Raw genomic sequence first — 13,754 nt, forward strand, 5'->3', positions numbered from 1 at the left:
ATAAATAATTCAGATATATGCAGTATATATAAAATGTAAGTGTTTGGTGAGAGAGAGGAGGAATGAAACCATACCTTGGGCTGACACTTAACTGCTGAATATGTTACAGATTTGGATTACTGATCTACTGTATATTAACTGAAGTACGGTATACATTTGTTCTTGAATGACTAAGGCCACACGGAATTCTGCAAAAACAAATTAAAATAAAATTCCGAATGTTAACACATCTCGACACCAAGCAAAAACATTCTGCTATAGCAAGAGCAATAATAATATTGCTACTGAGGTACCACTTTGAATATGAAGAGCAGTAAGCTTACTCTAAAAAAGGAGTAAACTAAAAGCAGGAGTCCTTTTAAGAGTTTTCCCTCATATGTACCAAATATAAGTGGATCTTTTTGTTTGAAGAAAAGGAGAGTACTCAGAATTTTAAAATGAAGTAAATTTCTATCCCATTTATTCCAGAGCGTAGTGCTGCATTTATGTGCTCCTCTGATATTCATTTACCATGTTCGGAAGTCAAGGTGTTACACTTTTACTTTGAGTTCTTTGAAACAAGATGTCAATTTGGCTGTATTAAAGGGCACTTTAAACATAAAATTGTCTATGGTGGCAAAATTAGGAAGAAATGTGTGCACAAATCTAAAATGATAAAAGAAAACCAAATTAATAAAAAATATATATTTAGTGGAACGCCAAACATTTGCCATATGATGCAGTTCCATATCTGCCAATGTTTTTTAAAACGCTTACATAATCGCGTACAGAACTGTACAGAAATCGTAGACAGAAACTCACTAGACATGTGTTTTTGGTCTCGAATTATATTTCCGATATTTCCGACAGCACGTGAAGGCGCGGTAACTTAATCTGACGTCAAAACAGGAAGCATTCGTTCAACGTCAGTTGAAATCGAAATGTTGTGATGATGATTTTACCGCTCATTTCACAAAAGTACACGTTTATTTTTTACCTACAGATGCACCGTCTTATCGTGAAAATGAACTAGTTTCTTTTAGGAAAACTAAACCGCAGGCCAGTCGAAACGACCACCGTCAGACATGCAGACTGAGAAAGAGAAAGAGAAAGAGGGTGATGCATTTGTTGAAGAGTATGTTGCCCTGTCTAATTTCACTGGAAGTAGCAGCGACCAGGTTAAAAACCCACAAAGACGCATTACAGTGTAATAACCTTTACCGGAAAGTTGAAAGTCGGGTGGGTAGTTCTGACTGTGCTGTTTTGTCCCGCAGCTTTGTTTCAGCAGTGGGGACAGACTACTCGTGCACGCCAAGCCTTCACCAGAGTGGTGGTGGGCAGAGTTGCATGGGGTCAGAGGTTATGTCCCTGCCAGCTACCTGCGCCAGGATGCTGCTGCTGAGGAAGAGGAGGATGAGCACACCTCTCTGGAGGACCAATGGCAAGATGAAGAATACTTCGGCAGTTATGGGACACTGGTTAGAACCTTTAAAGGACTGTTTTGCATGTCACAGCTAGAAATGGCTCCGATACTGCCTAAAACGCTGGTATCGGTATCGGGAAGTACTGGATATGCACCGATCCGATACCACATAATAAAGCCCTAAAGAAAATCTACGTTAAAGTAGTTTATTTATGTTCTTTTTCCGTTATAGGTGACTGTCAAACTGGATAACAAAAGAATGTTCTACGGCATTCTTTGTTTGTGTTCGTTCATGAGAGTTTAACCTGAGCCAGACTGACAACAAAGATAGAAATCATATCACATCCATACAGGGATAGTAGTATACAGTTGTTAAAACATAATAAAATATATGACACACTGGTATTGGATCAGTACTCGGTATCGGCCGATACGCAAGTTCAGGTATCAGAATTGGTATCGGGAAGCAAAAAATTGGTATCGGACCATCTCTAGTCACAGCCTAATTATCTATGCATAAGACTTAACATAAGACTATGCATACTGATTTTCAGCCCCCCATGAATTTTAGGATGGTAGCTATAAACATCAACATGCAGAGACCTGAAACTCACTTGAGTTTGTCAAAGTGATTTTATCCTTGTAATGTTATGTAATGCAGTTGTTATAAGGCACTATTATTTGGTGTACTTCAGAGATTTCAGATAGCTGCAGAAATGCATTACATTTATAAAAAAAATGTTTCAAAAAAATCAAACCCAGAATAGATATGTAAATTAAATGTAAAAGGCTGCTGTTTAGCTATTGACTTTCAAACTTGTCCTGCTGTATTACGATGATTGTTAATAGTTTATTTAAATTCCCATTATTATTATACCACTACCCTCCTTCTTCCTGGGGCAAAAAAACTAAAGCTGTGATGGATTACCTTTCGACCGAGTTTTCAAGTATCTGTGCAGTGATTGTCATCATGTACTGCATTCAATTAAAAACATGGCTGCCTGGGAGGTAAATTTAAGGCATGCTTTGAAAACTAATTGTCAGATGTTGAAAGTATGCACATTTTTGAATTAATGGGCAAAACTACTATGGAGACCCAAAGTGTTTAATATTAAATAAATAAGATAATTTCATGTAACCATGAAATGTCTGTCTGTTTTGATTTCACAACAGCATTTTTCTCAATGACCATTTTATTTATTCTACTTTTCATCACACAGTCTTTGTCTTTCAATCACGGCAAACTAGGATGTGATTGGTTGTTGCTGTTATAAACAATTATTAGATTATTTTGAAATGTCTTCCTTTTTTGTCTGTAATTATTTGAAATATTATTTATTCATGATCTCATCTTTCTTTGTAACCTTTGGGTGTCTGTAAAAGAACATGCATACAACATGTCATGACTTGTCACACGTTGCACTGATAGGTCAGATTATCCTCATATCACATCAGTTATTTTACTTTATTAGTTCTTTTTTTTAATCACACAGAGGCTTCACTTGGAGATGTTGGCAGATAAGAGTCGCACTGAGGCGTACCGGAAGGTTATTGTCAGCAACAGCGCTTCTCTGAGGAGTAAGGTGGTGATGGACCTCGGCTGTGGGACTGGCATCATCAGCCTGTTCTGCGCTCAGCTGGCACAACCCTCAGAGGTAATGTAAACAATGTGGCTGGTGGGGAAGTTATTCGAACACCGAGGCTCTTTCACACAAACACCCAGGTGGCTGGTAAAGCAGTCTACAGTGTACAGACAGTTTGGCTCAGATCCTGAGGCATATATTAACTCAACACATTCAGGGAATGTGCCCTAAATTAACCAATTTTTGGTTGAGTATTTTTGACACCTTGAGCAGAGCCAATGATCGCACTATCCCCCCTAACCCTTTGTCAGCCATTTTCGGTATTTCCTCTGACGCTGACCTCCCTGTTGCACTAACGTGGGCCCTGGCGTTTACATGTCTGCTAGCCTGGAGACTGATCTTGCTCAACTGGAGGCTCTCCCGCCCCCCTACACACGACCGTTGGATGAAAGAGGTGCTCGACAATTTGAAGCTTGAGAAGTTCAGATATTTTCTGAAAGACTCTATGGCGACATTCCTAGAGACATGGAACCCTTTCCTAGAACTCGTTGACTCCCTCAACTTATCTCCTGACTTGGAGGACTTCGGGCCTCGTGGACTGCTCTACTTGACTCCTCCCTTTTTTGTTTTGTTCTTGTTGTTTCTTGTTGTTTTTTGTGTCATCTCCTCTCTTCCTGTATCTCTTTTAATTTGTCTAACTTTTTCACTTTTATCTTTAAATGTTGTGTGTCCTTACTAGTGTGTGTTCGTCAGGTTTGTGGGTGGGAAGTGACACACTGTTTTCACTATGCTTTGTTCACCATGGACTGTACTGTATTGTGAAAACACGTGTTGTGAAAATTTAAATAAAAAAGTTTGAAAAAAAAAACATTCAGGGAATGAATTAGAGCTTTCTAATCCTGCCTGGCATGTGCATACACACACAAACAGTGCTCTAATTGAAATACTTCAGGTTTAACCCCAAGATGTTTTAGAACATTAGAACAAATTTGCATAAGGTAACACTCAAATATAATGGCAATTTCCATACTGCAATTGCATAATCCTTAACCAAAAATGGAGTTTAAACTCTGAGTGCAGCTCAAATCATAACAAAATTCCCAAGAAAAAATTGCCTGAAATATGAGAAATGTCATGATGTCTATATCATGTATCAAACTACTCTGTTTACTCACAGGTACACTGTATATAAAACATTGGTGTACCTATACTCCCATCTGCTGGACGAGGAGTGTTTCTACCTAAACAGCATGATGTATCTGTGGTATTGTAGGTGTATGCTGTGGAGGCGAGCTCCATGGCAGAGTATACCAGACAGCTGGTGAAGCAGAACGGCTGTGAGCAGGTGGTCACGGTGCTCCAGGGACGCGCTGAGGAGATCGAGCTACCTAAGCAGGTGGACGTCCTGGTGTCTGAGTGGATGGGAAACTGCCTGCTGGTAAAAATGATAAACATTACGAATAATACAAGACATTGTGTGAAAATTTGTTCTACTTTAGATGCTTTATCTCTGTATTATTTCAGTGTTATTGAATTGATTGGCTCTTCCACTCTCAGTCCCATTTAGGTTTGAATATACCACATTGTGTTTCCTCTGGTCTAGTTTGAGTTCATGGTAGAGTCAGTTCTGCTGGCCAGGGACCGCTGGCTTAAGGAAGGCGGCGTGATGTGGCCCTCATCTGCGGCCCTCACCCTGGTGCCATGTCAGGCCAACAGCTATTATGCAGAGAAGATGGCCTTCTGGGAGCAGCCCTACGGCCTGGACTTCACTCCTCTTCAGTAAGTCAACTTTTCTCACTGAACATAACATTAACCTGTCTCACTTATACTTTTTTTTTTTTTGTACATGCTTAGATTTTCTACATCTAACAAGGTCACAATATTAAATATCATTTTTAGTAGACATTTAAAAGGGACAAATCTCAGATGTGAAGTTTAAACTTTTAGCATAATAGTCTGTGGTGCCAGGAAGTGATGTTAGATATGGTAGGGATGGCAGATATGTGTGACATCCAGAGTAGAAGCTACATGTATGGCAAGCCATTTAACCATTTAACTTAAGTTTTATTGTAGTACAATAAAACTCAAATTGGGCATGTGTCATATGTGAGCAGCACGTGTTTATCAATCACAAAAGTACTTTTTATTTTATGTGAATAAACTTTGTATGTAATGACTCTTCATGCCACAAATCTATACTGTATGTCAAACACAGGGTGATCTGTTGACTCAATAATGTAAGTACAAGTAACTTTTTTCACACCAATTACATTGCTTCAAAAACACATTTCTTTATTCTTAACATACATCCCTCATTCTGCAGGTAGTAATTTTGTTTTCAAAATAGATCCAGTGTGACTGATCCACCAGCATCTTAGGCAGCAACTCACTGGCGACTTTGTATTTCTGTAAGTTGCCTTACGTTGCCCTGAAACATGAAAACGGTCACTGTCCAACCACAATTAACGTTGACCTAAACAGCTAATTGGTATTTAAACTGCATAAGAAGAAATAGTACATTGACAAGATAATCTTGTGTCAATGGCCATTTGCTGGCTTTCTTGGATGCATTCAACGACATCTCATGGAGTGTGTTTACATGCACCACAGGATCCCGGTTTTGAGTCTTATCCTGGTTAGAATATTCATGCTATGGCGTTTACATGGCATAATAAGACTTAATATTGTGACCAACAGACTGTGATATTTTGTTGTGATAACATATATGTACCAATTTCTTACTTTGAGAGCGTACATACAGCAAGGTGCAGACCAGTGTGAGCTTCAATGTAGCATCGCATTGCCAGACCTCCACAGCGCTGCGGAGGAGGGTCTGGCTAATCCACACAGCATTCCGGGATGGGAGAAAAACGTGCTCTGGTTTATTTGCGTTTCTTTAAACCAATCACAATCATCTTGGGCGGCACAAAGCGCCCGGCTCAATTAAGGTCTCTGCAAAATAGCCTTCGGGAAGGAACTTGTTTTGGTGTACGTTCAAAAGTTGTTTTAGTTGTGCAACTGAAAACTCAGATTGGACAGATAGTCTAGCTAGTTGTCTGGATTTATCTTGCATAGATCTGAGGAGCAGTTAACCATAGTCCTCATAAATCCACCAGAGTTTAGAATGCCAACACAAAGAAAGCGGATGGTGACGGACATCCGGCCAAAAATTAGGAATATCCGGCGGCACCAGAATAATCCTGGGAAATGAAACATATCGATATAGACTAGTTTCAATGCAAGTCCAGTACACTGTGCTTTATTCACCAAAGTTTTCGGCCATCTTGCCTTTATCAGGGTGGTGCCTGAGCCTGTTTATAGTTTCCTTATATACAGCGCACTGAACGGTCATGATATCGATATATCACCATAGATACCATGAATACAAAATTCATCTTTTCCTTCAAACATACCATTTTCAAAATCTCCATATCCTTAGTTCATACAGAAACTTAAATTATCCACACAAATACGAAGTACATCATTACAATCAACGTTTTACATCATTCCCCAACAGATACTAGGACCTTCTCATTCTAACCCATCAATAGGGAAAAAGGTTGAACATCAGTTTCTCAGTTCAAGTAAATAAATCCTGTATTCTATCATCCCAATTATTAAAATGTTTTTTTTTTCTCTCCAAAAGACTGTGTATCTAAATCCCCTTCAGCACTTAATATTTATGAATAACCCTAACTAATGTCAATGTCCCTCTACGTTTGAACTCAATACATTCATCAAACAGCTACACTTCCAGTTCTTCTCAAAGCCATCCTGTTGAAGAACATATAATTCAGTAGACTCAACAGAAATGGCTTTAAGTCTAATTCCTCATTTATCCTCTTCTCTAAATCTCCCCATCTCTTTGACAAACATACTTTCTCAATTCACATATATTTCAAGAGAGTGGGCAATTAATTTCCATAAAAGGTGCTGCAACTGAATACATCTCGTTTTTTGGTACTTTTATGTTACTCTAGTCTTTTTTTTATTATCTTATCACTTTTCCACCATATCCCTTTTCACAAGGACAGGTTAAAAAGTAAATTACACCCATTTAATAGCATAAGTTACTCCTCTGATTTGTATGTTTTACCTGTGTGGGTGGTTGAACCAAGTTTGTCTAGTTGTGTTGTTACATTGTGCACAAGCCCCACATTTATAGTTTGCATATGGGATTGATGTGATTACAGTTTGTAAAGATTTTTGTTTTTCAAGGGGCATTGAGAATGTACCAACTTGTCTCTTACACTTTATCCTCTTTTGAATATTACTTTGTTTATGTTGTATTCTATATCTTAGTTATCTTCTTATAATCTTATATTATGTGTGCTTAAATTGTATTTGTCATTTTCTCTGTCTAGTATTATAAGATATCCGTTTCATGTTTTTTTTTAATTGAGTTTTATCTCTGCAGGCCCTTGGCACAGCAAGAGTTCTTTACCAAGCCAAAGTTCAGCCATGTCATTGAACCTGATGACTGCCTCACTGCTCCCTGTGATGTCCTATGCCTGGACATGTACACTCTGCAAGTCAAAGACCTGGAGGTACTGTTTATGTTCCTTTTAATAAGGAATTGCTCCACCCCACACAAGTTGGATTGTGTAACTAATAGAGCCCTATGTTTCATTTCTCAGGAAATAAAGGGTCAGTTTCATTTTTGTGTGGAAAAGCCTGGTGTTTTCCATGGATTCACCTCCTGGTTCACTGTTCATTTCGAGAGCCTGGAGACGGGAGGTGCAACAGTGGAGCTAAACACCGGACCTAACTCACAGTAAAACAGCCAAATCACTTACTAAGGCTAGTTTATTGACTAACAGCAGTGCTCCTGAGCCCTTTAAAAGCCCATACAGATAATTCAAATAATCATAATTTGTGAGTTGCAAGCGAATACTTTCTAAACAATTTTATATGCTTAAATGTTAGTCTAAAAAGGTTCAAAAACTGCAGTGCATGACAATATTAAGTAGACTCTTTTCTCTTCAGGCCAACACACTGGAAGCAGACTCTGTTCATGCTGGACAGGCCAGTTAGTGTGTATGCAGGAGACTCTATCAGTGGAACCATTTTCCTGCGCAGGAACCCCATCTGGAGACGCCACATGACCATTTCCCTGCACTGGAGCATTAACAGCAGCAAAAAGGAAACGGACAACTGCCAGGCAAACATTTAATCTTCACTTTGTACTCTCCTTATCTAATGCATTAACTATGCCCAAGTGGTGGTAGATTGTTTAATTCTCTTTTACAGCATTGTGGTTACATTTGTGACTCTCATGCAATGTGACTTTGTTCAAACATTAGCCTCTCAAGAGTCCTAACTTGACCTGTAAATTGGAAATGGTATCCTTAAAGTTTGTTTCTCTTTGTCCATAGGTTGGGACAAAGAGTTTCCCCATGTGGAGGTGACAGATTCTCCGTCAGCCATGGAGATCCACAGGAAAACAGTCTAATAAATCTTCTGTTGAGTTTAGGGTCAGTGAGGTATCAGCGGGGAGCTGCTGCTGACTGGGAATAAAGTGTGACGCCCAAAGGAAGCTCATCTGACAGGACATGTAGTCCTAAAATGTTAAGCCTGATAACTACAGGCCCAGGTGATAGGGCACACCATGAACCATGTCATAAGGGCAGATTAACAAAAGAAGTTACATGCTAAGAATGAACTGTGTAGCATTACTGTAACTTTGACTTGAATGCTCATTGGGCTAGATGGAATAAGATGCTTTATTGAAGACAATGGTTGATAATTGAAACAACAAACTGTTTTCAACAGATATTTGTGGTCTCAAGGTGCAACAAAAGAAATGGTTCAGTCCTCCACAATATGCTTTTATGTGTATTTTTTTTTTTTTACTCTGTGTAATTTGTTCTGATTGCTATACATGCCAATAGGCTTGTATGGGTAAAACAACAACAACACATTAACCATGAATTATAATAGTTAGAGATACTATATTTTCAATATTTAAAGATTAGAGTGAACAATGTACGCCATTGAAATGTTACTGTTACAAGTGTTAATTAGCCTCGGGGGCTAAAATAGCAACATTGTGGTACTTACAAAGATATTCATTGAAAATTAAATTAATTATTTTAAATAAAAAATAACTTAATACAAAGTGTACCAATTAACAATTGGTGAACTAATGATATAAATCACATAACAGTATTTTTTTTTAGTTATTCAACTACAACTTTGCTTTCTCTGTCCCTTTTTCTGATCATTTGTAAATTGTAATTGTAAACATATAACTTTTCAATCATTGTATTGTTTTGGGATTTTTTTTTCGAAAATTACATCAACATGACAATACTGTCCAGCATTTGTTACAATCTGCTATGGCAGAATATTTATGCCACATTTCTTGGTTAAAGACCATTTTTGTCTGTGTGGATGCACTCCTCTTGGTCATGGCTCTGTTTTACTCTTTGCTTTTGCTCTGGAGCGTGTGTTGACCTCTGAGGATAAAGGCTGAGTGGATAAGGATTCAGAAGGAGGAGGCCTGGAGAGCGGGACAAACAAGGGAGGTTTAACAACTTTGTCTTTTACCTCCTTTACCACACTTTTATCCCCTTTCTCTCGTAAGTGTTTATCACAGTGGTTCACAAACGTATCCAGCCTGGCAAAGGTCTTGTTGCACACTTTGCAGTGATAAGGCCGCTGTCCTCTGTTGAGGCGTATGTGCAATCTGATGTATGATGATCGTACAAAGGTGCGACAGCAGACGCCACACTTGAGATCCTCAGGGCTACTCTGTGTCTTCTTGGGCTGGTTGAGTGCTGGTGCTGACACTGGTTTTGCCTGTGCCGACACTGGTTTGTTATGCCCACACGACTCCTCGGCCTTGTGAGAGAGCAGGCGTGACAAAGAGCGAAAACCCTTACCACACTGCTCACACTTGTATGGCTGCTCCACTGTGTGTAGACGGACGTGTGCCAGGAGCCCAGCCTTCTGTGTGAACGACTTGTCACAGTAGGTGCACTTAAAAGGCTTCTCGCCTGTGTGAAGCCGCCGGTGGGTCTTCAGATGCGAGGCGCGGCCGAAGGTCTTACCGCACTCTGGGCATTTAAATGGCCTGTCCCCGCTGTGGATCATCTTGTGTGCCACCAGGTGGGAAGCCTGATGAAAGTGCTTCCCACAAGTGCTACATCTGAACTTCCTCTCCTTGTGAGAGGCGAGGTGAAGGGCCAGGTGGGCAGAGGAGATGAAGGTTTTGGAGCACAGGCTGCAGCTGTGAGGGTCCAGGCGGATGCGGCGACGCCCATTTGGAAGGCTGCTGCCCGCCTGGCAGGATGGACATTTGGAAGGACTGACTGCTTTGTGCACACGTTGCTGTTTAGGATGAGCTGAAGTGCTGCTTGAATCCGAGTCAGACTGTAAAAGGATGCATCCACAGTCTGAGCAGTGCTCAGACTGTTGGTCTTTGTCACTGGTTTTATCTAACATGGTGCAATCTACAACCAGAGTGGGAGGGATCGAGGGCTTTTCATTCTTTGACACATCATAGGCACCATCTGAAAGGGATTAAACACATTAGTTATGCTTTACAGTGGTGCTGAGGGTAGACATGCATCATACAAAGCTGCGTCCTGTCAGCTTTATTACTGTTAAAATATTCTAAAGGCAAAATCACGTATTCTATTATCTTTCTATTACTTCCTCGTTACTGACGCCAACTGTTTGTCAGTGCGCGACATGATTACGTGCATCAATGTGAACCGGTCAAACAGGCAGCAATAATCGCCATGCTAACATAAAAACCAGAAATACTCTACCTCTAGCATACATAACAAAGATGTATTGTAGGCCGTGCTTCGATCGCCCTAAAACTAAATGCTATCGATACAATGCAATGGCCATGAAATTAATACCGATGAATTGTTTCAATCAAGCGGTATTATGAACGTAATTATGTTATTTCACCAACAATCCGAACCAAATTGATCAATAGGAAGAGCTTTTTATAACAAACCGCTGTGTCATATCTACGCATTTGCAGTTAGATTTAAAGGTGGTTATTGAAATGGGAAACATGAGCAAACTTCCAGCTCTCTTTACGCGATGGCGAAATATTGTGCTGCATGTTTACGTTTTGGCGTACAAAACCATTTTAGACAACGACAACAAGCGTTTGTGGTGAATCGACGTGTTGGGGTTGAACACAGTCTTTAACAGCGAACATAATCCGTTTTTTACCAACGTGAATCATCTCACCCCACAGGCACCACACCTCACCCGTATAGTTAATTATTACCATCTTTGAGTAAATGCTATAAAATAACATACTAGTAATAGTATAAAAAAAAAAAAAAAAAAAACTGATGCATATATGAACCACGAAATAAAATATAACTTAATAAGTTAATTTTAAATTATACAGTATTTAGCAGCAGTCTGTATTTAATACATTATGTATTTATTATTTTGTATGTATTCATGCATGATCATTTCCTGTCATTTGCGTTATGAAGTATGGTCAGAGAGGGAATGGCTCCTCTAAAGAGATGAGCTCCCCTGAAAACATGAATCTATAAAAAATATATTGACAGCTATTTTTGCCTCTATCTTCATGAGTCATGCTTAACATTGTTGTGTGGCTATATGTATTTTACAGTGTGATGTTATTTTGTGAAAAATGTATAACCCCGTAAAAAGGAAGCATCTTCACATGCAACCATAGACTATGCGTGCAGCACACACACACTCGATCTCTCTCTCTCTCTCTGCTGCATCTAGCCAGAGCTAGGATGTGTGTGTGTGTGTGTGTGTGTGTGTGTGTGTGTGTGTGTGTGTGTGTGTGTGTGTGTGTGTGTGCGTGTGTGTGTGTGTGCGTGTGTGTGTGTGTGTGTGTGTGTGTGTGTGTGTGTGCGCGCGTGTGCGTGCGAGCGAGCGTGTGCGTCTCTCCATGACATGCTGCTTTTTGGATGCTTTTATATAGACCTTAGTGGTCCCCTAATACTGTATCTGAAGTCTCTTTCCCGAAATTCAGCCTTGGTGCAGAATTACAGCCACAGAAAATGGTGTGGATGCGCAATACACAAATGCATTCTGGGCAGTGTTGGGCAAGTTACTTCCAAAATGTAATGCATTATTGATTACTAGTTACTGTCAGTAGTAATTAGTTATATTACAATTCATATTATTTTGTATTATTAATCTGAATCTGCAAAGTAACTAAAGCTATAACATAAGTAGTGCCCATATGAAAAAAAACACTTTTTCTGGGATTTGGGGTGTTCTTTTGTGTCTCTGATGCTTCCACACGCATAGACTTTGAAAAAAAACCCATCCATGCTGTTTTGAGTGAGATACGGTTTCTGAATGTGTCCTGTCTTCAGTCTCCGGGTGAGCTGGTCAAAATCGGCATGGCTTGTGACGTCACAAGCCGAAACGAGCTGGCTAACCGCAACCGTTAGCTCGTAGCGTTAACGCTAACGCTAGCATGCTACCTCGTTCTCAATAGCAAAGCACTGCTACAACACACACAAGTTCACCATAATCTACAAAGAACTACTTACATGTGTGCTCTCATTTAGAAGTCTCCCAGCTAATACTGCCTTGTAACTGACTGAAGTTGGAGAAACAGCCTTTCTTTTACTGTCTATGGAGCTAGCTAGCTGACATGATCTACATCTGAGCTACTGCGCATGTGCGAGTGCAATCAAAGACAGTACAGAAGAAGAAAAGAGGTCTCACTCTGTAGCTAAAACAGAGACCAGATGAAAAGAGAGAGCTGTGCAGTACAACAAAAATATGGTGTTTTTTGAAATTTAAACCATGTAAACCTATTCTGGTACAACCTTAATATACAATTATGAACCTGAAAATGAGCATAATATGGGCGCTTTAAGCAAAATGTACAATAGCCTACTTGACTCTGAATTGTGGTTGACTAGAAGTAGCCTAATAAGTAGGAGAAAATGAAAATACTCAATTAAAAGAACCTTACAATTGAATTGAAGTAGCCTATGGTATAGTTACTTTCCACCACTGATAAAATGTAATGATATTACGTGAAGCAAGACTAAACATTAAGGGTGCTCTAAGCAATGTTAGGTGAAGTCACTTCTTGTTGATGTTCAAAGTATTGTCAAACAAAACAATCGCTAGCTCGCGCCTCCCTACTCCTCATCCCTTCCCCTCTCCCTCTCTTCCGTGCTTCTGCCACTCAACCCCCACTCACCCTCCTCTTCACATTGGCGTAACCCCAAACCCCACCCGCAAATGTTTTTCTGTTAGGTGGGCTGGTGGAAGTTGTTTTGTTTGCCGGTGGAGGCTGGGCCAGGAGCCTGTCTACAGAGACCGCGTTTTTTTTACAGTGTGTTCAGGGGACAGGCAGCTAGCGGATAGTGAGGAGATGTTTGCTGTATGTGACGAAAAATGTTGTAGCCTAAAAACCGTGTGACATCGCTTAGAGCACCTTTAATTCCAGACGTGTTATCTGTCAGTTGCTCGGGCACACTGCTGTCGGCACTGAAAGGACACAGATGTCCCTAGCCTACCGTCTCTGGTTCTGGCTCTGACCATGGGAACAGTGACGGGATAACTCGCTTCAACGCAGCATAAACAACTCCTGAAAATAATGTCCATGTCGCAAATGTATACGTCTCTGCAGTCATTTCAACCACTGAATCCAGCAACAGGAAATAACACTTGCAGACTTTTTTTTCTGTGCTGAAATGTTTCGCAGTGTTGGTGAATTCTTAAAAAATCTAAAGCCACTAAATGTCAGGTTAAAATGCATTGTAACTCGCGTTACTGGGATTGTA

The 13,754-nt window shown here is 40.0% G+C and overlaps 2 protein-coding genes across 2 annotated transcripts; one reads left to right on the forward strand and one right to left on the reverse strand.

Moving 5' to 3' along the window:
- The first annotated feature begins 884 nt into the window (after positions 1 to 884).
- Positions 885 to 8,892, forward strand: prmt2 (protein arginine methyltransferase 2). Its single transcript, XM_039818788.1, has 9 exons — positions 885 to 1,157; positions 1,254 to 1,457; positions 2,896 to 3,057; positions 4,259 to 4,423; positions 4,589 to 4,764; positions 7,403 to 7,532; positions 7,623 to 7,759; positions 7,972 to 8,146; positions 8,361 to 8,892. The coding sequence occupies exons 1-9, from the start codon at positions 1,065 to 1,067 to the stop codon at positions 8,391 to 8,393; spliced, it is 1,275 nt and encodes a 424-aa protein (XP_039674722.1). The 5' UTR covers positions 885 to 1,064; the 3' UTR covers positions 8,394 to 8,892.
- LOC120570440 (zinc finger protein 100-like) lies at positions 8,141 to 12,523 on the reverse strand. Its single transcript, XM_039818789.1, has 2 exons — positions 12,504 to 12,523; positions 8,141 to 10,499 (listed from the first exon to the last, which is right to left on the reverse strand). Exon 2 carries the CDS (start codon positions 10,429 to 10,431, stop codon positions 9,394 to 9,396), a length of 1,038 nt encoding a protein of 345 aa, XP_039674723.1. The 5' UTR covers positions 10,432 to 10,499; positions 12,504 to 12,523; the 3' UTR covers positions 8,141 to 9,393.
- Between the last annotated feature and the right edge of the window lie 1,231 nt (positions 12,524 to 13,754).

Source organism: Perca fluviatilis, chromosome 12 (genome assembly GCF_010015445.1).
Source record: "Perca fluviatilis chromosome 12, GENO_Pfluv_1.0, whole genome shotgun sequence".
NCBI lineage: Eukaryota > Metazoa > Chordata > Actinopteri > Perciformes > Percidae > Perca > Perca fluviatilis.

Excerpts from the sequence above, each read along its gene's own strand:
- prmt2 (XM_039818788.1), top strand. The coding sequence starts at position 1,065 with ATGCAGACTGAGAAAGAGAAAGAGAAAGAGGGTGATGCATTTGTTGAA. Across the intron at positions 3,058-4,258 it reads AGCTGGCACAACCCTCAGAG|GTGTATGCTGTGGAGGCGAG; the intron begins GTAATGTAAACA and ends GTGGTATTGTAG. Across the intron at positions 8,147-8,360 it reads AGGAAACGGACAACTGCCAG|GTTGGGACAAAGAGTTTCCC; the intron begins GCAAACATTTAA and ends CTTTGTCCATAG.
- LOC120570440 (XM_039818789.1), bottom strand. The coding sequence starts at position 10,431 with ATGTTAGATAAAACCAGTGACAAAGACCAACAGTCTGAGCACTGCTCA.